General features: G+C 39.8%; 1 protein-coding gene across 2 annotated transcripts in view; it reads right to left on the bottom strand.

The window, feature by feature from the left end:
- LOC119494906 (short transient receptor potential channel 7-like) overlaps positions 1 to 25,887 on the bottom strand; it is a 92,943-nt gene extending 67,056 nt beyond the window's left edge. Inside the window, exons 1-3 of one of the 2 annotated variants that reach the window (XM_037781132.1) lie at positions 25,548 to 25,887; positions 14,715 to 14,821; positions 10,705 to 10,858 (exon numbers count right to left, since the gene is read on the bottom strand). In XM_037781132.1, the coding sequence (XP_037637060.1) occupies positions 10,705 to 10,796 (92 nt within the window). In that variant the 5' untranslated portion in view covers positions 10,797 to 10,858; positions 14,715 to 14,821; positions 25,548 to 25,887. The remainder of the gene's footprint in view (positions 1 to 10,704; positions 10,859 to 14,714; positions 14,822 to 25,547) is intronic. The other variant, XM_037781133.1, reaches the window with a different exon arrangement.
- Positions 25,888 to 26,625: the final 738 nt, after the last annotated feature.

Genomic DNA, 26,625 nt, shown 5'->3' on the forward strand with positions numbered 1-26,625 from the left:
AAGCAAAATAAAGTCGGTAAGGGTGTAAAGTCAGTAGTCAGTAGTGAGGTGTGGGTGATGGGTGCTGTGAAACTGTAGTGCTAACCTAAAATACTTGGAACAAGAAGGATAACTAAATATAAGCAAACCACATCAAAACATAAAAATGGGGCACGCTAAAGTGCGTCCGCCATTAAATTTTTTTTTGACCTTCAATGTGACGCACGTTAAGTGTGTAAGGCTGAAGAAACAGCAACCACCGCATTAGTCTCTGGTTACTATTCTGCATACTAGACAGGAAAGTCAATGGGGTATGATCTGTATAAATGGCAACTGACAATGATGGTCCCATTCATCATTGGCCTCCACCTTAGCATGCACAGGACTAACTTCACCCTGGCCTACAACCTTGCCAAGATAGGTCACTGTCGCTTTAGCAAACTCACACTTTGCCAAATTAATTGTTAAGTTTGCCTCGAACAACGGGTCAAACACTGCCTTCAAACGTTGAACATGAGCTTCCCATGTGTCGCTATACACCACCACATCATCTGCACACTTTGTCACATCATACTGACTAGGCTGTTACCGTTATGTTGATTAAAAAAATTTATCTGCGTGGCCTATCGTTTCCTGCCAAACCTATTTGCTTATGTAAATGTTGCATGTGAACATAAATTTTAGGGGTTGTACAGAGAGTTCAACTGACAGAGAGAACATGACAGATGGTAGAAAGGGTGACAAAAATCAATCATCCATTGGGCCCCAGTGGCTTTTGTCATTTTTTTTTTTTTATCCCTGCATCTGTTCCCCTCTTTTTCTCACCCTGTCCTCTATTCATCCCTTTGCTGTCAAACGTTGTGCCACTCTCAGCACATTTTGTCTAGTCCCAGCTCCTATCACTGTTATATCAGGGCTGGAGGCTTCTGGGAGTTGGTCACATGCTGCATCATTGCCATTCTGTTTGCAACAGCTTTGGTCCAAGTTTACTTCCCGTCAGCTACTGCATTAACACACATTGCAACAGGAAATACAAAAGGGCCCATTTAGACTGTTTATGTTGTTAATGGTGCCTTCAAATGGAGTCGTGTTTACCGTGTTCATGAGAAGAGTCCATATGAACGGCCACCTCTTGTGGTATTCACGACCTCGTAAGTGGAACGTTTCTGAAAGCTCAGAGTTCACGAGTTGTGACGTGTTTGTTGATATTGTCAGAAATGGTGGAGGCCATGGAAGTTCATTTTTCGGTGCATAAGTGAATATATTGCAATTTTAGCCTCTGTGGCTTCTAGACACCGAAAGTAACGTTGATATTGCTGTTGCTTAGCAGCGGTGTTTTCATGACTTAACCACTTGAACGCCAAGCATATGGTGTTTTCTTTTTTAGTTACATTGACTGTTTTCATAATCTGTATGGATTAGAAAAACAGTATATTTCACTGAAAACTGATTTAATTTTGTAAAGGTGCTTTTGGATTCTCAGAAATTACCTCAAAACCACTGGATTTGCATATTCTGGATTAAAGTAATAAATGATGTTTACAAATCCTGTAACAGACTCAAAAACATACCATTCAGTCAGCTGGTCCAACATTATTGGCTCCAACATCCTAAATCTTAATCCAAATATTGGGGTGGTGGACAAATATTTAGCTGTGAGATGGCTTCTTGAGGGGAAAAAATGTTGGGAAAATACATGATACATTGGTGTGATTACAGATTTTGTCGACTGTAATCACACCTTACTGTGGTGTCTGAGTGATTAAATGTGGCTAAAAAAGGTACAATGGTATCGTCTGTCACAGAGCAACCTGGTTTACTGTCATATTGACTTCAACAGGCCAATCAATGTTAATGTGTGTACGAGGAGGAAGGGTGCAAAAGCCAATCACTCACACCCTCCATCGACCTCATGATAATTTGATTGGTCACTTGATCAATGACATGTCCTGCCAGGATCAGCAGTCCCCCAGAGGGTAGCAGATGACGGTGAGGTATCCCCACACTTTTGTTCTTTAGTTTACTCTGTATGTTCATTTCCTTCTCTCTTCTACTCCAACCAGCACGATCGTTTACAGCTCTGACTGAAATAGCGGGCAGATATTGGAGTCAATACATACTCTATGCATATTTTATTGGTACAGAGCAACGGGAGAGGGGTTGAAGTGTTTAAAACTTTTATTATGTCTGCTTGCCAGGGTTTGATGAATGACTTGTGACAGAGCACTTAATGAGGTATTCTGCCAACTGACATTTATTAAAGATATCAGACACTTTGTGTGTGTGTGTGTGTGTAGTTGTGTGCAGGTGTCTTAACCACAGACTCACACCGATGTTATTATGTACACATACACACATAAACTATGCAAACTCATGCAAATAAATGCTCTGAGAAAAAGTCTCTTTTCGCCGTTTCTGTTTTTACCTTAATATATTCACTTCTAATGCAGAAAAAACAATTTGATTGGCATGAATTGCTCAAACCCCCCATGCAGTGTACAATGCAATACCATTTATTATTTACACCCAGTTTCACCGATGCCCCAGTGAGTGTGCAGCATATAGGCTACACTCACTGCATGTAATATCAGAATGCAGCCCAAACACATTGAGCTGACGTATACATTTATATACAACCTAATGAGCATTACTAATATTATACAAATCCATCCGTATTCATTGCTTCGGTGCATTCAATACATTCACACCTTGACACGTGACACTAAGTCATTATGGAAAGTGATGGCAAGCGTTTCTGGTTCAGCTGAAATGAGCTTTGCAATGTGTGTGTGTGTGTGTATGTGTATGTGTGTGTGTGTTATTGTATTTGCCCTTGGAAGAGGCAAATTCAGTAGATGGAGGGGGAAAAATAAATCTTCTAAATTGAATGTGTAGTTCGAGGACAAAGGGAGAAACGGAAACTACTGTAAGCTTTCTCGTGGTCAAAGTGACTGTTGATGTATGTTGTAAATTTGAATTTCTGTCCGGCCCAGTGTGTAACTCCGGGTCTGAAAAGTGAAGCCAATGCTGAAGTGCCTTAAACGTGCATTCTTTCTCATAGCCAGCAGGGGGCGACTCCTCTGGTTGCAAAACAAAGACTGATTGTATAGAAGTCTATGAGAAAATGACCCTACTTCTAACTTGATTTATTACCTCAGTAAACATTGTAAACATGAGTTTATGGTCTCAATCGCTAGTTTCAAGTCTTCTTCAATACAGCATGATGTTCATTTAGTAAATTATGATCCCATTTAGAGCCAAGTAGATCATAAAGCAAGGTATGCTTTAGGGCGTGGCTACCTTGTGATTGATAGGTCGCTACCACGGTGTTGTCCGGTTTGGGAGTTGTCCGTGTTTTTGTCTTACAACGTTAACCCTTTCACAGTGTGATTTCAGTTCAGGAAAGTTAATAGTAACATTTTCGTCACCTAAAAATGTCTTATTCAGCACTTGATTGTACCTAGCTTCACCCTCTTGTGTCACTTTTGGTTGCAAAAAACCTACATAGTATATACAGTCTATGATTTGGCTCTGTGATTACTGCCAACAGAGGTCCAAAAGACTAAATGATAACTGACAATATTCCTCTGATTAAACTACATAAATCAGAATGTGCTTTGTAAGATGTTCATGTTGATATTCAGTTGAGAAATGGTCTAAAACAATCAGTTTTTCCTTAGTAAACGAACATTGGCGGAGAGTGCAGCTGATTTTTGCGCTCTGGGGGTAAGAGTAGTAGCCCATGTAAGGCGGGGAATGCGGTTTCATTCCTTCACGCAGAGCAGATCATTGGAATAAAACCTGCCATCAATTATCCTCACCAGTGGCTTATGCTGAGAGGATCAACACTGGATCAGCTACACAGCTAGAGCTCTGGGTGTATATGGGCTAAAAGCACATTAAAATCACAGAGACATCGAATGAGAAGCCCCCCTCCTAAGTAAACAAACCACCTGGGTTGAAGTTAAATGAATGTGTACTACTTGAATGGAAATCTAATTTACAAATCATTATTGATTGCACAGCAAGACAGTCTAAAAGTCTGTGTGCAAGACTTGAATATCTGATTAGAAAACAACATAAAAGTTAAACACATTATTTTGAGACGATAGAAGATTGTAAATATCTATTGTGTACTACCTAAAATTCAAATAGGAAAACTAGAATTACAGCCTCATGTTTGTATGCCTCTGCCAATAAGCCAAGTTGCAGTTTATGTCTGTCCAAAATGCCATCACTTTACCCTGTTAGACGTGTTTAAAATTGTCATAAGTTGCATATGAATTCCTGAGTTATGGCCAAAAACATGTTTTATGAGGTCACAGTGACCTTTCGCCTTTGACCACCGAAATCTAATCAGTGTAAAAAGAGTTGCTGTTCTTAGCAAAACAACTACCAACTTTTAACAGCCACTTTCCAAGCACACAGGGGTGAGTGATTGATCCTAAATGGGTAGATTTGGGGTGGAGTGTCACTTTAACAGACTGCACTATTAGGTTTTATGTCTCCCCACAATATAAAATTTCTCCACAACACATCCGCCTCTAGCCTTGTGGTGAACCCACACAAGCCGTACAACTGGCTTGTTACACCTCAGGTTTCTTTGCCAAAACCCTTCATCTCAGTCTCACCCAGCCTTGACAGCCATGGGAAATCCATGCTGTAAATTGAAAAAGTTCCTGAGAGAATAGCTGGCTGGATTCCCTTTTTCACACTGCTGAAGAATGAGGTGAAAGAGACACACACAGGGCTGTGGTGTTAGGACTGAGTGCTTTCTCATGACAGCTAGTGGTGTTGGAAAGGACAACAGCCCAGTAAATGCATTTAATTGATGAATAAGGAATAATAAAACTAGTTAAAACAATAAAACTCTTCTCCTCATATTTGACATTTTCAATTCAGTAAAAAATGCACTGGCCATGTTCATTTTATCCTCAACATACAATTTTATTTTTTCACAATAAATTGGTTAGTTTATAGATAATACAATGATAATATAATGCCAGCATTATCCTTTAAAGGGGCACTGCACTGGCTTTACACATGAATATCAGTTTACTAGTCAGGGTTAGCACTACTCAGCCTGTGAAAACGGTTGTGTGATGCCTTCTGTGGTTCTGGAGGAGCTTTGACAGGTCCGAGAAAATGACTCAAGTGACAACACTATGAGAATTGCTGGAGTACCCATTTAACCAACAAGCTTACAATCTACACTTTATTGCATTTTTATAATTAGGGATGCACCGATACCGATACTGGATCGGATATTGGGCCAATACTGACTCGTATAACTGTATCGGGTATCGGTGACAATGGGGCCGATCTATTCAATTCAGTTCTATGTTTATATACTAGCTACATTATATACTGGAATTTTAATTCCTTTTTAAGTTTTGACCAATTTGTTGTTGCATTAAAAAGGTTAACACTTGAACTGCAAAGTTCCTCATGATAAATGAAAGATCATACACAACTTGCCCTGAAATTTAAAAACAAAAAGGTCACTGGTACATGAAAACAAGAGGAAACAATTACTCTCAAGTATTTAACTGCCCTCTGCTCGCTGATATTGACCTACTTATTCTGGTAGACCCCTGAAAGGGCTTCAACAGACTGCACATACGCAGAGCATCTCTTCTAATAGTTTCCAGCTCCCTCGCTAGTTGAGTGGAATAATAATATCTTCAGCAAAATTGGATCTTATGAAAAGCTATTATTCAACAAAATTAGATAAGTTCCTTTTAAAATGAAAAAGGTTGATCTTATAACTGTCTCTTAATTTCATTAGTCTGTAGAAATATTTCTATTGCCATTACTAATGGCTTTTTTCCCCATCCACAGCCCTAATGCCGTATGGTTCGCTATATGTAAAGACTGTATGTTTGGCTGTATTTATGCTTCATCTATGCTGACTTGGAATGTAAAGCTGTTTAATTAGCATATCCAACCTATCACCATAACTCTCAGTCACGCATGTCAATCTTTCGCTCAAGGCGTCCACTGAAAAGTCATACATGGATACACAATCAAATCAACCTAAATCATTTCATTCTTAAAAGAGGCTTAAATCTAAAATGCATTCAAATTCAACAACGCTGCCGACTGTGACAAGAGTCTGCCGGGCCAATATTCTCAGGAGAAGACCCCATTATTAATGCCAAGCTTCAATGTCGGTTTCACATACACATACCGAGTGGCCCGACTGCATCCGCCGATGCTCCACTGCCTACCTGGCAGAGTGAGAAACTAACTTCCAGTCACTGCTGAAATTCAAATGCGATGTCTAATTTTTCCCAGACATTTAAATGAGGTGGAATATTGTCCGTCGGTGTGAGCTAATGATCATGCCACGAAGCCTGGGGCACTTAAATGAAATAGAGTGAAGGGCTATGCTTGATAATGAAATGGTCCGTGCAATCACTGAGACCATGGAGCGCATTTTATTACAAACACGTTTCTGTGTGCTACAGGTTTAGCTTTCACGATTGACTGTATATAAGAAGTGGACGTAGTCACCATGACGTCACCCACTGGTTTGTGGACTGCCGTTTTGAAACCTCAAGTTCGGCATTTTGGCCGACTCCATCTTGGTTATTTGCAAACAGAAGCGACACGAGAGGTTGCAGACATTTTTAGGCGACCACAATGTTGCAATTAACTTTCATAAACTGAAAACACACTGTGAAAGAGTTAAAGTTGTAAGACGAAAACACGGATACCACCCAGACCGGACAACGCCGTGGCAGCGATCTGTCAATCACAAAGTAGCCACGCCCTGAAGCATATCCTGACTTATGGTTTATTGGACTCTAAATGGGACCATAATTTACTAAATGAACATCATGCTGTAGTGAAGAAGACTTGAAACTAGCGATTGAGACCATAAACTCATGTTTACAATGTTTACTGAGGTAATAAATCAAGTGAGGAGTAGGCTCATTTTCTCATAGACTTCTATACAATCAGACTTCTTTCTGCAACCAGAGGAGTCGCCCCCTGCTGGCTATTAGAAAGAATGCAAGTTTAAGTCACTTCAGCTTCACTTCAGAGGTTGCTCACTGGCATTAACTTTCCATGCCTTGCTAACATGATCAAGAATTCATTCTTTGACAGGACATCTCATGAAGAACATGCCACCATTTTGAATCACCACACTACCAGAGGAATGTCATCCACCTCCCCCACACCTGCCACTTGAGCACTTATCACCCCTAACACCTCTTACATCATAACCAACACTGATGTTCTGCACGCACAAGCTCATTGGCTTGTAGCTGCATTCACGCTTCTTCAGCTTGCTTATGGTGCCACATCATCATCATCTGCTACCGGCAGACTAGGAAAACCCAACAGCATTCAAACCTACAGTATGCACAGAAGCTGGTCTCAAAGATTCACTTTAGCTAATCCTCTAATCTTTCCGCAAACAGCAGCGTGATGGCTGCAGCTCCCTCCTTCATTCCAACTCTTCTCCTGGTATTTTGTTCAAACATTTCTGAGACTTCTCTGGCTTATGTCATGACGTTCTCTGAATCCTGCATTTAATAGATGTATGTGTTTACTCGGCAAATACGACGGGGGATTTAGTGCTCCCAGCACAATCCTTTGGTATGCTTCTTGGATTCTTGAGAGAGCTTCGCTAAAGATCCCAGGCCTTTCTGCCTAATATAACCAAACATCTGTGCACCAGTGTGAAAATAGAACTATACATCAATGTCCAATATTTGTTTAATGCTAGACTTTATGATTTTGTTCATATTTTTTAGCAATTTGTATAGTATATTGTAGCTCAGTCAGAGATATGTTTTTGGAAGCGACTATTTTTAGGATGGATGGATAGATACTTAATTTATCCCGGGGGGGGAATTCTCATGTCACAGCACACTGTACAGGGCAAACAAACAAATACAAGTACAAACATAAGAGTTAGTAAGTCAAATATTGTAAATATTATTTTAAACAGTTAGATTTGGCAGAAAAGGCTGCTGCTCTTTGAGGGACCTCTCCAAATAATCTGATGAATAAATGCTGATGTATGTATGAGTCACTGATGGTGAAGCATGAAAGAGGCAGCTGATACCAATCAGCTGATGCGAGCAGGACTTCATTGCTCTGCCTCAAAGCAATGCTCCACACACAGGACAGTACCGTAGTAGCTACAGAATGGTAAATGGACTGCATTTATATAGCGCCTTTCTAGTCTGCCGATCACTCAAAGCGCTTTACACTACACGTCAGCTTTCACCCATTCATACGCTGATGGCAGATATACAACGTGCCAACTGCTCATCTGGATCTAAACTAATCATTCACACACACTTACACACCAATGGCACAGCCTTCGGGAGCAATCTGGGGTTTAGCATCTTGTCCAAGGACACTTCAACTCCTGAGCCACAGCTGCTAATTATATATATGTTAACTATTAATGTACTGCAACGTCAATGTTGGTGTTTTTTTTTATGTTTTAAACTCATATTAAAGAACTACATGCGCCTTTGTGTTAAAATAAACTTTATGAACCGTTTAAATCCCCTTTAAAGGCTGCATGATACAGAACATGCAGCTGTTGAAACATATCTGGGAAAAAAGGTGTATGCACATGGTCTTCAGAAACCGCTGTATTCCTCCTCTCACTAAAGACACAGTTTAGTTTTAGGGCTGAAGGATTTACTTCTGCAATAGATTCTAATGTCTTGAAATCTACAATGTGAGTGACAGGAGAAGACAACGAGAAACAGGGGAAATTCAATATACCTGAATAGGTGTACGCAAGCTTGTACGGTGTGCACTTGTCTTATTTTATGAGACACTTTGTGTCTCACATTGTGAGTTAATGATGAAGACTCCTCTGTCTGAGACACGCTGTGTTCAATGTGTGTCTCCCTCATAAACGCAAGCATCGTTTATCCTGCCAACCTGCTGCTCAGATGAGGTTCCTGCTCGTTAGACAGGACAGAGCGTGTTACTGTGTGTGTGTGTGTGTGTGTGTGTGTGTGTTTCTGTACTGTAGGTGTACCAATGGAGCAAAAGACAGACGCTGACACCAACTAACAAATTGCGGCTGTCAGATGAAAACCCTGGATCTCAAAAGTTTCTGGAACTTAATAAAAGCTTTGTGTTAAGTTAGGTGAAGCATTCGTTAAACCAATAAAAGTGCATCTAACTTGCAAATACCGACCTTATTGAGCGGATCAGGTACCGACTGATTCACGTTTATATTTATATGCCATTATAAAGCTCAATATTTCCACTATCAGTTGCATTAATTTAGTCACAGTGGGCTGTAGTTTTTAGTGCCACAGCAATCCCTAGCCTGGGGGTCTCCAACCCTTTTTTTCTCTGAGAACTAATTTGACAAAATTAAAATGGCCTAAAGCTACTCATAGAACCAAGTTGTACATTGTCGATAGCGGACATAATTTCTGTCTTACTTTTATGGTCCTTTAATAACATTTCAGCCACCGCAGTCATCGCCTCTATTACCATTTCGCCATAGGCGAAGGGCCTTTTGTGTTTCGTTAGGATGTGCACTACTAAACGAAGCCTCTGTTGCTGCGTTGGCCTTCTTCGTCACTTTGGTAAACACAGACTCTCGTCTTTTTACCTTCTCTGTTTGTAGACTGCTACCAGCCGGATGCCAAATTATGAATCCTGCTATGGTGAAGGCATGACCCGTCCTACTCTGCCTCAGATTGGCTAGTGCTCATTGCCTTTGTTGGTTGGAGGAGGGAGATAGGTTACGGTTAGGGTTAGGGTAAGAATATAAGGGTAAGCCAATCAGAAGGGCGGGTAATGCCTTCGCCATAGCAGGATTTGTAATATCATCAGCCGGAAAGTCCCATGAATAGTTGCTGTGGACTTGGCACTCAACGTTTGCACTCGCCCTGCAAATGAGACACGCTTATTTGTCATTCACATTTCTGAAAAAAAAAAAACTCTAAAAACCCATTCCTCATGAAAATTGTATATTTTTAGCCATTTCTTGGCCTGGCTATTTTCTGTGGTCATTGTCAAGTCTGGTGTGTGCTTGCTAGTCTGCTAACATTGCATAATGTTACACCGTCACTGATGTAACCAAAGTTGAAAGCAGAATAACTTGTTTAATTGACAGCTGATAATAGTTTTTTGTGAGAAGGGGGCGGGACATCTGAATTTGATTGGATAGAAATTCAAAGTGACTTTGTGTTATCAAACGTATGTACATATTCTTTGAACCTTTAGCAAGCCACTCAGAAACAGGTATCAAGCTACTTGTTGGAGACCCCAGCCCTAGCCTCGTGTTATCTTACACAAAACTTATTGTAATGATTTTGACGCAGTGTGGTATACAGATTTTAAATTGAGGGGGAGAAATTGAGCACTGGTATAAGATGGGTACTCGATCAACAGAGACACTGAGTAGAGGTATCAGGAGAGAAAAAGTTTGGATCAGTTCAGAAAAACGATTGGTGAGCTTTAAGATACATGTGGGGGGGTTTTGTGACAACATGCCGAAACAAGTGAAATGAACACAGTTTTAATTTTATGGTTATTCCCAGCTACTCTTTAGACCCACAGAGAGTAAGAAAGAAAGAAGGAGAGGAGTGTGTGTTTCCCCTCACAGCTTGTGCAAGTAATAGGGCTCAAGTGTTCATCCATAGACTGGGGCAGGACTTTCTTCTGTCCTCTTACATGTACACATATAAAAACAAACACACACAAACACACAGGCTTTGCATTTACCTTCCATGCCTTTCAACTCTCCTGCCTCTGCCCCTTTTCTCAAGCACTTTGCCTCTTTCTCCAGCTTCCATTGTGCCTCCCCTTAAGTCCATCACATTCACGAGGCATGCCGTCTGTCCTTTCTCCTCGTCTTTCTCCTCAAAGTGCCCTCAGACTGAAAGGAGAGAGTTTGGAGAGTGAAAAGGACAGTGGTGGACAAAGGCAGGCTGTTGTGTAAAATATGGATGAGATGTGAAGGTTTAGACGTGCTCTGACACAAGACAGGGGGGGCAGGCTGGGAGGGAGAGAAAGAGGGAGAAAATAACAACCCGAGAATGTGAGACTCGCTTCTTGCAGCAGACAACACATACTGTGATCTACGGGAGTCTTTCAGCTGAGTCAGAGTCGGGCAGTGAAAGCAGGGATATGGAAAGAAAAGGGAGAATAGGAAGAAGAAAAACAGAAATGAGGAAAATGAGATATAGGTCCACAAACAGGAGCAAAGCTCCCCTTTTGAGAAAGACAAGGGAATAAGAATGAATACCATATTGATTACATTGATACCATTAACCTCCTGAAATGTAGTAACTAAACATTTTATTAAAAGGTAATGGAAGCAGGGAGGTGTTTCCCCAAATGTAATCACGTCCAATTTACTTTTCACAGTTCATCTGCTGCCTCCAATCAGTATTATTTTCCTCTACGGCAACAGGGGAGGAGCAAACCGCTACTCATGGGAGAAAATGATTCTGTTACTAAAACTCATCTTCTCATTTCTGTTGTCTCTCTCTCTCTCTCTGTCACCCCGCCGCCACCTCGCTCCCACAATCATTTCTCCCCCGACAATGAGATTGCCTCATGCATTGTTAGCCGTTTGGTTTAAGACATTTATAGTGAATTCAATACAAGAATAAAAAGCTGATTGGGAATAGCATAAAAGAGCAGGACACAAAGTCGAAGGATTAAAAGCCAAACACCTCTCCTGTGAATTGAAATATTCGGTATTCAGGTTTAAAATTAGAGGCTGGAAATAAAGATGGCAAAGGACGGAGGGAAGGTACGGGTGTCCCTGAAAGGTTATTCTGCCACCACAATCAAGCATAAGAGGAGATATGAGGAGCTGCCGGAGAATTGCCTGGCTTATCTATCATGGCTCAGAGCAGTCACTTGTGTGTGTCTCACAGTGTGTCTCTCTCTCTCTGTCTTCTACTCCATGCATCCCGCCGTCTCTCTCTTATCTTTCAGTGACACTTCACCTCACTTGCAAATTGAACAACTGAGGGAGGAAGAGAGGCGGGCGTAGCCTATTTGGTGTGTGTATATTCGTCTGTGAGGTTGTGTTGCTCTAAACAGTAATTGTTAAAACTAATTATTGTCACCGTGTTGCTCGACATCACCAGGGAGTCAGCACATTTCCAGGAAACATGGCTGCCATTCAACAATGAGTTATCATGCCAACACACACAGCAGCATCTGAAATATAATCAACGCCACTGCAAGGGCTTACATCAATTAAGAGCTTGCAATTATTTTCTCATACACCAGAAAAAGTAATTGCACCAAAACAAAGCCCCATTCTCTAAACTGACATGACTGTGTTACATCATTCCTTTAGAGAGGTGACAAATCGCACATTTTGACCTTCAAATTACATTTTTTCACCTCTCATTAGACAGTCAGCACAAGCGACACCCTGTCAGAGGGAGACAGGAGGTGAGAGGAGACGAAAAGGAGAGCAACATGGTTGTCATTTATAAAATATACATCTATTTCATGACAACCACACACAGGCACACACATAATGTGATATTTATAAAGGTTGTATTGATTGACGGAGAAGGCAGTAGCTAAGCAATAATGACTCTAGAGGTTGCCGTTTTGTAGGGTGTCAAACTTCTGACATTTTAGGGAGAGAAAAGCTTAGCTCTCAGATGAACAGTGTGAACGAAAACACACACATTCAGTCACGCAGGCTGTCTTTTCTCTGATCATGTAATCCTCTACTATAATACACTGCAGCATTTATCAAGGACACAATGTTCCTGCCTCCCAAAACAAACCCAGACAACTTTACATACATATGCGTGTACAGTATATGTATAAATATATCATGTAAAACCTACTAATCAGTATGTCAAATATAGGTTTTTCTTTGTAAAAGATCCACTCAGTTATTAAAAAGGGACATTTTGAACAATTTGAGGTCACGGTTAAAAGTCCAAAAACGTTAGCACCTATAAATAATTGAGACCACTTACATTTAATTTACATATTGAAGTACTATATCATGTATGTCAGAATGTAACAGCTCATTTTGTAGTCAAAGGTATGTGACATACTGCTCAAAGCATCAAACTAAGTTATTAAAAATATTAATTTTATTATAAATTATTTATCATACACCACCCTAAAGCGTTATTACATTTGTCTGTGAGATCAGTGGATCACTCGCTTGTTCCTTGTGACATATACAGGCTTTGCCCTTGATTGTAGGCAATGACAAAGAACACAAATGACTCCCAGGGTGATAAAATGAAAGAGTTTTTTTCCTCCACCCCTCCTCCTTCCTCTCCTCTTTCTCTCTCTCTCTAATAGGCTTAATACATTATTTAAACTGTGTTAAACAAGACGCAAAGTTTAATTAACTTGGGCTGCCCCTGCCGAGCCGGAAATTAAACTCTTTCACCACTTCCTCTTTTGTCTTCTCACACATTATATTGCTCAGTGTTTCAGCCTTGCCCAGCAGAGAGTGAATACAAAAGCTAATCTTCTGCATCTTGTTTCTCACTCTGCACAACACAGAAATTAACTCACTGTAGTTTAAAAGGTACATAAAAAGCCCAGAGTTTGGCCGGAGGATCAACAGATGTCCATTATCTTTATGATCTCGATCCAAGGCTGGAAGGAAGCGTGTGTGAAAATTACACTTCCCTTATTGGATCTGTTTTGAATTAGATCCAGGATGTAGATGACTGCACCGGGTGATCCAGAATCACAGAGTACATACAAAATAATTAACTGTCTCTTATGTCTATATACTTGAACACTGGGAACTCCCCGACCTGACTTACAGCAGGACACAAACATGTGTCATCTACTGTCTAATTCTTTGTGAAGGGATTGTATGCTTTAAAAATGTGCACTTACACTTCAAAAGCCAGCATAATGTTTCCTCATGATTCTGTATTATCTAAAAAAAAAAGGCAAAAAGCTCCCATTTCAAAAAGGCTTCTTATTGTAAAAAGCTAAAAACAAATCTGCTGAGCCTGGATTTTCACTCTTGACTTTGGAAAAAGTAGTTTGACAAAAAAATAAAACTTAACGTCCGCTCAATAGCCTTCCTCTTCATCAGCGTTTGCTCAGTCGCCATCATGTGGCCAAAGTATGGAAGTATGTTCATGTGATAGCAGGCATATACGACCACCTGTTAGAACATGACAGAAGTTCAAAACTGAGCAAACTCCATCTGCTGATGAAGACTGTGAGATGTATTTAAGGGCGCTTTCACAAGACAACATTTAGTCCGTTTTAATCGAACTCTGGCGCGTTTTTTTGGGGCAGTTGTGAACGCAGTAATCGTACTCTGATTGGGACCAAAACAACCGGGTCGAGACCGCTTGCAAAAGGTGGTCTCGGACCAAACCCTAGCGCGGTTCGAGTGCAGTGAGAATATAATACAACTCAATTGCAGGAAGTGAACCAAAATGCAGGGGATTACAGGCTGACATTTGTTGAGATGGACACAGATAAACGACAGGTTAACATGAGTGGGAGAGGACTGAACTGGATTTCTGCAGAAGTCCAATGTTTTATATATAGAAATAAATTTGAGAAGAAGCAATTTGTACAAACAGTAGATCAGTGCAGAGTCAAAGTGAAAAAACTTCAACCGCAATATTTCAAAGTCCGCGATGCCCTGCATAGAAGTGGCAGCTGTGGAGACGGCCAAAAGGACTATTGTGAAAGCATCCTAAAAGTCACCATAAGTTGTGTCTAGCTGAAATCGTTTGGACAGTCCATTAATCACTCACCGCTCCATCATGCAGACATGTCATATGATGTAGACATCAACCGTACATCCAGATGCATCCCTGTGGCTATTTCTGCTCTTCCTCAGCTGTTTTCAAGAAGATCCAATCTGTTGGGACATACAGTATATATATATATATATAACATGAAACCATATGACATCTAATGAAAGCATGAAACGAAGTAAAAAATACACCAATTGGGATATTTAAAGGTAGGGTTGGTAGTGTTGTTCAAATACATTTTTTGTTATATTTGTTGAAATTCTCATTACATCCCAACAGCAATCAATAAAGCAAAACTCCTCTGTTGCTCATCCTGAGGTTTCTTCCATTTTTTTTCGCCGTTAAGCTAAGGGAGTTTTTCCTCATTCGATGAGAGAGTCGTACTGTAAAGGACAGAGGGTGTTGTATCCTGTACAGATTGTAAAGCCCCCTGAGGCAAATTTCTGATTTGTGATATTAGGCTACAAAATGAAATTGACTTGACTTGAAATGCTCTGACAAAAAAATAAAACCCAGTACCTGTGGATGTCACAGGACTGTAATAAGCCTGTTCAATCACTTCATTCGGCACAAATTAAATGACTGATCGGCCGCACTCCGCCCGTGCACTCGCTGTGCATCACCTGAGTCTTCCACAAGCTGCTAGCTTGACAGTTGTGAGTACTAACAATAGCCATGTTCGCCGTTCACATTCATTATGACATGCTTACGTTCATAATGATAATTGTGGAGGAGTGGCTTTGGAGGGAGGCCTGAAGCGACGGACTGTCAGTGTTGCCGATTGGCGACTTTCTCACTAGATTTAGGGACTTTGGAGCTAGTCCTGCTAGCCTCATTGGAAAAGAGTTGGCAACACTGGGCTCGGTTTTTCAGTTGGATCATTTTTTTTAATCTAGCGTACAGTACTCTTGCTAGTTTCTCATTACTACAGACCTTGCCTTAATGCTAATTGATCAATTTGCTGACAACACTTACAGCAAAATCAAATCAAATCCATCATTTTCGGAGACCTGAAAGCGGACAAACCACATGCACACTGTAATAATAATTTGCAAGTGCTCATAAACCTCCTGGGGACGAATATAACAGCTGATTAAATAGCTATCAGATCCTATGAAGACCTAATGATAAATTATGACAGCCATTATCACCGTCAGGTAGCCAACAAATAAACAAACACACTTTCTCCCTCACTCTCTCATACCAACACCAGTTTAATAAAGCAAACGAACATAAAAGGTACTACAATATATTAACGTAGGGAATTATACCCAACCACTGCCAAAAACTTACAAAGGTGTCTGCTTAATAGTAAATGTTCATGGCATTTTAGTGTTATTATGTGGAGATAGCAAAGTCACTTACTAGAACTCACCACCCCACCACCTTCATTATTGCATCTAGAATGAGAGTCATTACAGTCATTTTTCATTTCCGAATTATCACTTGTTCCCTTATGCAACAATGTGGATATTCCAATTGAAAAGATTTTAAACTACTTCAAAGGAGGAAGTGGAGGGCTGCTCCTCTTTGCAAACCGAGAAAAAAAATTTTCAAGGTAGTTATACTGAGTGATGAAAAGGGTCTTTCCTCACAGCTAATTAAATCCGTCAAGCTTGGTCTCCAGGCACGATAAATATAATGGCACATTCAGGGGTATTAGAAAACTCTAATTTCTTGCTTGCCTCCACTTTCCCCTTTATCTGGTCCCGGCCTTCAAAGGGAAAAGAGAGAGAGAGGAAGACGGACATGGAGGGACTTCATGATAATGGGAGGAAGGAAGTGAGAGGAGAACGAGAGAGGAATGACAAAAGGAGGGAGAGGATAAGACGGATGCTCGCAGTGTCTGGTCTGGAATTATTTTTCATTAGCGCTCATCACAGACTTATGATTCACAGCCGCTCACACCCTGTCCTTTCCTGTCTTCCACTCAGACTCACTCTCATGTCTCATCAACACCAATCACACACACATAACCTAACCGGTCCTTTTCTTCAGTCTCTCCTCTCTTTCAAACTTCAGCCAAATTTAATTGACAAGTAAAAAAAGTACAAACTCTCCCATGGGAAAAATAGCCCCTTTAGAAAAAGACGTGTCAGTTTGCAGTTTGTGTTCGCACTCAAGAACGTAATAGGTGAGAATGGACAAGAGACAAGTCGCCGCAGTGCGTACTGTATAGCATCATCACTGTGAGTTGGGAAACCATCTAAACAAGTGAGACAGGAAACACATAAGAAGCAAAGAATCCAAAAACCCAATCACAGCAGTCCACAGTGATATAAGTGCAATAATAGTTACACAACTCTTGTACCTTCTTATTAAAACTATCCTATGTTTCTATTTCTGACACTTCTAGAATTTAACAACCACTCTTGGTCCCCTGCTGCAACAAATTGCGTATTTAATGGCAAATACAATGTGGCCATAAAAAACAAAAAATGTCCTCATAAAAAGCCTATTGATTGCTAATAAATTTAGCCAAAAGATCAACATGAGGTGATTCTCTCCCTCTGGAGTTTTCCTGTCTTTTTCCTGTTTTTTGGGAAAAAGGACATTACTGGTGAGAGGTATACCTAATATAATGGCCAGTAAATCGTCCCTGAAAACAGTCTAACCTGTATTTCAGATGACACTTTTAGTGCTTTTACAGAACTATACTGCACCTCCATGTCTATATACATTTTCTCCTCATAAATGAAATGGGTTTTAGGTAAATGGCTGAATGGAGCTCAGTTTATCTGGACTCAGTGGATTAAATCCATCAGCTACTTTCAGGGAAGAAGTTTGGAAGGGAAAAACAACGACAACAAACTCTCAATGTTGATACCTGTACAGGACGATCCGACCAGGGAGGCCAAGGCAAATATTGATTTTGAAAAGCACTGAGGCTCTTGGATCATATATTTGGAGTTCTGTCTGATTATTTGCTTGAGTTTCCTGAAGATATAGTATCAAACCTGTGAATCATTGTGTGGGGATTACACTTGCTCTCAGTTTCATTTCTTTTTCAATTTAGTCCAGCAAAGTGAAACAGTATTAAGAACGTATCAGTATCATTTGTTCTTATATCTTAATACCTCTTTACTTAGCTGACACAGTCTGATTGAGCTGTATCATACTTGCAAGTGCTTGACATTGTATAAAATCTCTAAGACCTAAAACCCGAAAATGAGCTAGCATTTCAGCACTTCTACTACTTAAATTTAATGTTTGTTTTTTTGTATAGGTTTTTAGTTAGATGCCTGAAACGAGGTATGAGGCTTTTTGTCGAGGGAATCCGTGCAAATCTAACTTCCTGGTATGCCTAAATAAATACATCATCCCTGCGCCTCTCACCATTAAAGAAAATGCAAACAATAGACTAATGTGTGTAGATGTTGGTGCACTAGGATGTATCAGTGAATCAATTAATGCTGTGCCCTATCCTGTCCAACATTTACCATAAACTTAAGGTTCCCTACTCCCACTTCTTGACATGTGGGTACATATATGCAGACAAACACACATGGTAACATCCTCCTGGCTCCTTCTTGTGAGCATTTGTAATTCTCTGTACGCTGCTCTTTTTTAAAAACCAGTGAGCAGTAAATACAGGACACATTGGCCCTGAACTAAACCCCGAAGAGACCTTGACATCTGTTGAACTTGTGAGAAACGCATGTACAAGCATATTATCCTGAGGATGAGCATTTAAGTGTAGGCAAAGATGATATAATGAAGCAAATCCTAAAAGTAATCACAGCAAAAACTGCTACAGCACCGATAGGTAGAACATGCTTTTATATCACATTTCTGATTGGCAGAGGAGTGTTTGCTGCAGGCGGCTCCAGTTGTGCTGCTGAACAACCAGAGCCACCGATCGCTGACAGGCACAATTACCTTTATCATTTAAGCATGAAGAGAAGATATGAATGGGAAATTGGGAAGGGTTGTACAAACAAAGCTAGAGTGTGCTCATATTGAAAATATGTTTATAGATGGCGAGGCAGCCTGATGAGAGGGAGAGAGAGAGATTAATAAGGAGAGAAATCACCATGTGCAGTAAAACTGGTGGCCATAGTTACATTGTGTGTTTATGTGTGTTTCTATATGTGTGTGTGGGATTCTCCTTTAATTTGATAACAGATAAAATGTGCTTGCCAGACCATTAAAACACATGTCTGCATCAAATTAAATCTGTTGCCCAAATCTCCATGGGTACCCAGTGAGCCAAACACGCATTTCCTCTGAGACACCCTGCTTCCAGAGAGACGAGAATAACCGAACCATAGTTAAAACTACACTCACAAATACTTTATTCTGAGCTCTGTCAGCTCAGGCTGCATATTGTCAGTCCCCACATATTGTTAAAACCTCAGCAATCAGCCCAAAAATGGTACCAACGCAGCGTAGACTTCTCATAATCCACCTGATTACCACCCCGCCAGTAACATTCGCTAATGGGCGCCAATGTACGGAATCATAGGGATTTCAACTGTCTGCAATACACCAACGCCAGCACAAAACACAATGGGAACTGTTTTCCTAAGATGAATAGGAAGCCTCGCAGAACTCTCACAGTGAAACTGAGCCCAGGTCTGTCTGTTCAAATGTCAGCTGGGTTTAATGGGGTTTTGCTATTACTTAGACATGCGACACAAGGATATAGTTTAGCAGAAAAGATGAAAGTGATATATCTCCTGATTTGAAAGACATCAGAGAGAAGCATTACCAAAAACACCCCCAGGGTCTCTTCCTAATCACAGCTCTAATGAAGATGAATGTGTAGCCTGTGCGTGTGTGTATGTGTGTGTACAGGAATGCATTTTATGTTTAATGAGTGCTCACTCTCATAAATGAGCTCTATATGCAGACAAATATCATGTGTGCATCTTTACCCACACACTCCATCTATGTCTGTGTGTAACTAACTATTTGATAATTATCAGCATGCATACTGATGTAACTGCTCTACATAACAAAGTGGTCTTCATCGTGTGAACTACAAGCTGCACTTCCCCCTGGCAAGCTACTGTAATGACTCATTATCCCAAAGGGAGGAATATGAAAGCAAAGTATCGGTATGCTATCAACTGATTAGACAACACAAACAACAAAATGCCAACTCAGCTCTGTACTTAGGATGCCGTGGCTGCTGCTAGGTCGACTGCTCATTAGTTTACTGTTGACACACTGTCGGCATTACGACTCGCAGTGTGCACATTGTAAATATATGTGAAATTCAGGAATGCAAACTCACGCATACAGAATAATAAATAGAATAAAACTACTGTTTGCTTTTGTAACCACGGCTTTTACTTTCTCTTTGTCACCCCAAACATCCTTTTCAAATCTCACTTTTGTTCTCTCTCTGTATTTATATTTCCCACAGGTGTGCTAGCAGTCGCTGGCGTAGTTTGGAGCTTGTGCATAAAAGCGGCTTGTCTTGATTGCCACAATATATTGTGTTGCATTCATGGGGGACAAAAAAAAAAGATAACACACACACAAAGCCATAACGGCTGAGGAAATGCAACAGGGAAGGGATTCATATAGAGTGCTGCAAGAATGAGTCCTAAAACCAAAAAATGATTTTTTTGCTTAGATGCCTGAAATATGGTCTGGGGTTAACACAAGCTTAAGAGATTTTAACGTTTTGTTCTACGATATAAAATACGTCAGTAAATATCACACTCGTGAATTTCTACGTGTTTTAAAAAAGGCGGTTGCTAACACGTGGCTAAATGAGAATGCTAAACGTCATCACGGCAAACACTACACCACCTTTAGCTTAGTGGTGGCGACTTGAAGTCATGCCACTGTTGTGTAGTTTGTTTATAGCCCAACGTTAACTTTTTACTTCTGGTGATTGCATTTACAATTCAAAAATCATAAAAGTGGTGTTCATTTGTGAAGGTTATCTTGCTGAACAAGATGTGTAAGTATCAAAATATGTTTGTGTGCCAGAGAGCTTATTTTCTGCAATAATCCAAAATCCAATGGAAAAATCCCATTGGGTTTTTGGTCGAGGGAACAAGAAATAATAAATACCGGGTTGGCCTATAAAAATATGTCATCCCTGCACCACTCTATTACCAGAAATTATTAGAAAAGCATGTCTATATTTTCTGGTAATAGAGTGTGCAGTGAGCACATTAAACCTACAGGCACACAGTAACTATAGGCAAGGCAATGAAGAGAATACAAGGGTATGAACACATGGCTATTCTGTCTACATCCGTTGATACCGTTAGCATGTATGCAGAGTGGAAGAGAGTGGAAGAGACCAGTGGTTCAATGAGCACAGCAAACTAGATTACAGCACTTGTTGGATGTGGAGAAGGGACCTTGATTACACAATATCTAATATCCCATACTGAATCCTTCTGGCACGCTGATGTGTTATAGTACATTTACACGCTCCAGATGGCTAGTCATAAATAAGTAACATCAAAACAGCCTGCTTGTGTGGCAGAGTGATTGGGTTGATAACCTCATCATTCACTCGCAGGGAAATGGAGGGAAAGCAGCCGAATGTAAGGAAATGTAAGCAGGAACTAATCAACAGGGCATTGAGAAACTGAGACACTACACAAACCAGAGTATGCAGGATATAAGAGTTCACAGGTAGTGTGAAACATATTACAGTCATTACCATGCATTATAGAAAAGATACACAGTATGTGCGCACGTACACACACACACACACAGGCACACACACAATGTAATAATAACTTGAAAGCGTCATAAACTCCCTTGGGATGAATATAACAGCTGATTAAATAGCTATCAGATCCTATTTAGACCTAATGGTAAATTGTGACATGTCATTATCACTGTCAGGTAGCCAACACACACACACACTTTCTACCTCACTCTCTCATATCAATATCAGTTTAATAAAGCAAACCTGAACATAAAAAGGTACCACAGTATATTAGTGTCAGGTTGTTTTCAAAGAGGAAGTCCAGGTTACAAATACAGTGTTAGAGATTTATGAGGCAAATCATTCTGTTTATTAACATGATTTCCTGGATAGAGCAACTATACAGTAATACTAGACGGACCTCATTTTCTCTGCAGCTTTCAAAAACATGTTGAATTTTGCATTTAATTTCAAGCAGCATAATGTAGACATAGTGTACATGAAACTGAAAGACAGTATAAATAATCCCATTCACAGCTGATGCTGGTGTGTTGGCTCATCCCATTAAAACCAGATATCGTTTGAAATATATTGACAGTATTGCATCCATGAAACCCGAGTTTGATACCAAAATAATTCTCTTTCTTCTTTTTCCGTTCCTTGCTTTGAGGAATATAAACATGTTTTTCTACTAAATCCCATCTTACATTTAACAAAAGAAGCCAAACTCGTCACAAGTTAAAGAAATAGTTTGACATTTTAGGAAATACGCCAATATGCTTTCTTGCCGAGAGTAAGGTGAGAGGATTGGTGTCAGCCTGTGTGCTTAGTATGGTGCTGGAGCCGGTAGTCAATTAGCTTAGCTTAGCATAAAGACTGGAAGCAGGGGGAAACAGCTAGCCTGGCTCTGTACAAAGTAAGACATTTTCCTCAAAGCACGTCTAAAACTCATTAATTAACACGTATATCTTGTTTGTTTAATCCCCTACACAAAGTGAAAGGTTTGCTTTTACAGGGAGTTAACATGGTGAACACTTCCTGATGACCAGTGACCCGGCAAAACCAATTAATTAAAAAAGTTAATTAATGAGCTGCTGCCCTAATCAACACCTGCTACGTCATGATGCACAATAACATTAATGATTTAACAGACGAAGGATGTGTGTACATACATTATCTGAATGTTCTTGTACTGAACTCCTATAACTCATTCTAATCTGAAGCTTTAAGGAACTCTACCGTGTGTAATGTGAACACCAGCCAAATGTCCTCACTCCTCTGGGTGTTTCATCATCTCCCTGACCTTCACAGGGATAGAAACACAAACACACCCTCAGCACACACTGAATTGTGCCCTTTGCGTGGCCTTGTTTTGTGGGGATATATTAGATATTGTAAAGGGGGTGTCGTCTTTGTTGGATTGAAGAGACCTCCATTGTCACAACCCTCCCACTCAGACAGCGAGAAATATGAACGCACAGCTCTGCTGTGAACCTCCTGACTCACGACAGACGAGCCTTCGGCGTCAGCAGGAATAAAGAAATTCAAGGCACACACAGTCCCCAGGCGCACAACTATTTAATACACACATACACACTTCCAATTTGATTTGGCAGCTGCTGTGCGCTTGCACTGTTGCTTTATTTCAATATTCCTTCACTTGGGAAAACACAAGAGGACTTATTTAATTTGCATCAACAACAGGGATGTTGTGTCCCTTGGTTCACATTCTCACACACACACACATGCACAAACTAAACTTATTTAAAACTTTTGTCAGTACCAGAGGAAAATAATTGGTAACACTTCATTTTATAGGTCCGCAAATTTCATGGTAATTAGGTGACAATTAGCAAATCATTTCTTTGAAATTTGTTAAAAAAACTCCCTGAATCATTGCATCAGCTACCAGGTTACATTTGTGTAGACAATAAGTCACACAATGGGGAGATTTATGCCTGATCAGAAGTGTCTTCTATTGGTTTTCCACCTCCGATGAAGAGCAGCGCACAGCCTCTTCTCAAGCCTAAGGGCCCTATTTTAACCATTATATGCTATTTTAGCATATATTATTAAATAATGTTTATAATAAAGTAATTTTTGATACATTTTAAGGTAAATATTGGGGTAATTTGGCAGTAATTCCAAAGAAATTTCAAATAGGTTACTTGCTAATTTACTGAGTCACATGTGCAGTGCAGATACATTTCAATCATGGAAATCACAGAATTTTACTTTAATTATTATTTGTCAGACGACAGAGAACAATCCTCTGATGAACTAATAGTCAGCAGCAACGTCCACTGCAGCTTTCAAACAACTTCAAAGTAATAGTTTTCTGTTTGTTTAAATATAAACTACACCCTCAAATTCTGCTAGAACTCTCCCTCCAGCATATCTAAATAATGCAACAGATGTAGTCCTCGGTGTCTCGTCTATTACATCACGGCTAGGTCGGGGCGAGAGAATTTGGCTGAACCAAACTTTCAAATACAAGCAGAAACACGCAAGCTAATTCTGAGCAGAAGCAGTTATTTTTTTACACACAATATGTGTTTTATGTTTGTGAAACAGCCAAGGATGTGTCTAACATTTGCCTCCCACACACACCCAACCATTGTGTGTAGAAATATTTCTCCCCTACATTACTATTACAGTATGACTACTACTTAATGCTGATGGGATGTATGTCCACATTTTGTCTCCATGGTTGACTTACTTGACAAATGTGTGATTGTTAATGCTACAAAATGACGGTCAATACACAGAGCATAATACCCAGCATCTGCTTTATTTATACTAACACTGCTTTACTGCATTCTCTCCCACCATCAGCACTTATTCCCTGATTCATGACTTTGGCTCTAGACTTTTATCCAGCTCCCTTTATACATTTCCAGTCATTTGTCTCTCTTCTAATAACATCATTCCACTGGGAGTAGATAAGTGTGGCTGTTGCGATAAGGAGCTGAGAGAGGCAACGACGCAATCTGTCTCCATCTCCTCCCACTGTCGCAGCCATTCTGATCTAGTAGTGATATGAACGTCAGCTCTATTGATGTGCGCTACAGCGCGGCTGGTATCTGTGATCTACAGAGCATGCAGCGTCTCATCTACAAATGCTGATAATATTCCTTTGCTTATCCTGAGTATTTTTAATAATGAAAGATGAAGGGGTTTGTGAGGATGGTCTTTCAAGGGTTTAACAGGTTAAATGTGTCAGGTTTTGGTTAATCTTTTAACTCAGATTAAAAGGCACAAATTGATTAATTTTAGCTCATTTTGTATCCTCGGGGTGCATGAAACTTAATTAAAATCCATTTAATGGTTTTGCCTTATTATTCCTATAGGCATGCTCAAGACACACTGTTTGCATAAAAAAGGCGGGGATGTCCTTTTCCTAACCTAATTAGTTATTGATCTTATTATGCTGATAGATTCAACCACTTTTCAACTATTGATCCTGTCGTTCTCAAAAGGAAAGAGCTTACATTACGCATCTTGCATTATAAACACACAAAAGCAAAATCTTCAATGAAATTGCATTCATAAATATTAATATCCCTATTTTAGCTTACACAACTAACCCTTAAGCTTGACCTGAATCGGCTTCATTCTGTCAGTACAATGCCTGAACTGAGTTTTTTTTTTTTAAAAAAGACTGAATTATTCAACAAGATTCAAGCCCTCATAACAACATTTATCACATTTCAAAGGTGAATCTCATTATAAAACTGAAAACTACTTATCATATTCAGACACATTAAGGAATTTACATCAAGTTTTTAGCTACATCATCTGAAATACAAATATGCAGAATCCGCATCACTGGAAAAAAAAAAAAAAAAAATAAACAAAATAAACAAAATTAAAATGGTTTTCTTCATCAAAGGTCTAGTTTGTCATTTTATGAAGGAGCTCAAATGGAACCGCAGACATGATGCATGCTTACATTTGTCGTCAAAATAATTTCACAAAGAGAGAAATAATGACTATAATCTGATATTATTAAAGTTTCCCTCATCACTCCCACTTAAAATTGACTATTTCCATTTTAAAAGACAATCACCATTATCCAGTGAATTCAGCTGTGAAGTTACAGTAAGCTAAACAACCCCTTCTTTCTGTTCTTCCTTCATGTATTCCCCTTCCTGTTAAATCTTCTGTTATAGCCAACATTTGCAAGACTGTGTTTTTGGACTTACCGTCATCTGGCAGTCTGTTTCACGGCTTCTTGAAGATTCTGTCACGTCCATTTCACACCTTTCACTCCTCACCAATTTATCTTCACTCTAGCAGCAAAAACAAGTCACATGAAGCATGTTGGTTAAACTGGGCTGGCTAAACACTTTTGGCCCTGACTAGCTGTAGCAGACACACTGTAGATGGACAGCAGGAAGCTTGTTAGCCTAAAGCAACATTAGCAAGGCTTAAAACAAACAACCCCACATACTAAAAATATCTTAAATCAACAGCCTTAAAGGCCCTGCGACACTTCTTAAGGAACACCCACACAGGTGATTAGAATTATTTTGGTTGATTAAACCTCTATGACCCTTTTTCACAGCAGCCGTTTTGACATGTAATTGCAGGGTAAACACAGGTGTAATTAATCAAATTAATTATGGTCCCGTTCTTTTTAGTGTCAGCTATTCCAGTGAGTCAGCATTTATTTATTTATTTATTTAAAAAGGATCCCCATTAGCTGATGCCAATGGCGCCGGCTAGTCTTCCTGGGGTCCGAAATCCAGTACATCATATTTATCATATACATACTTTATATAACCTTTTAACTGCCTTACATTAAAAAAAGCAGTCATTCAAATTTTTCCAACATTCATACATTTTACATTCATTTACATCATCTATAATTATTTCGCCTCAAGGTCCATTATCCTCTGATGAAAAAGAACAAAACATTATACATGACCAACACTGGACTCTCGATCAGCTGCTTAAGTAATGTATTCTTAAATGGTATTTGAATGAGGATTTGTTAGAGGATTGACGTATGTAAAGAGGCCAGCTATTCCAATGATTGATGGCACGATAAATGACTTTTTTAAGGCATTAGATTTGGGGTGAGGTAACATGATTTGGCCATCACCTGCTGTTCTAGTGAAATGACTGTGAAAGTCCCTTCATTTGGTAATTTGACTATATAAAAACTTGGCTTTAGTAGAATAAATGCTATTACTAAAGGACATGTAAAATATCATGGCCCTGGCCAACTTAAATGGAACAGGGCCATAATTAATGTTATAAATTACACCTGTGTTTACC

The sequence above is a fragment of the Sebastes umbrosus genome, chromosome 9 (genome assembly GCF_015220745.1).
Source record: "Sebastes umbrosus isolate fSebUmb1 chromosome 9, fSebUmb1.pri, whole genome shotgun sequence".
Lineage (NCBI taxonomy): Eukaryota > Metazoa > Chordata > Actinopteri > Perciformes > Sebastidae > Sebastes > Sebastes umbrosus.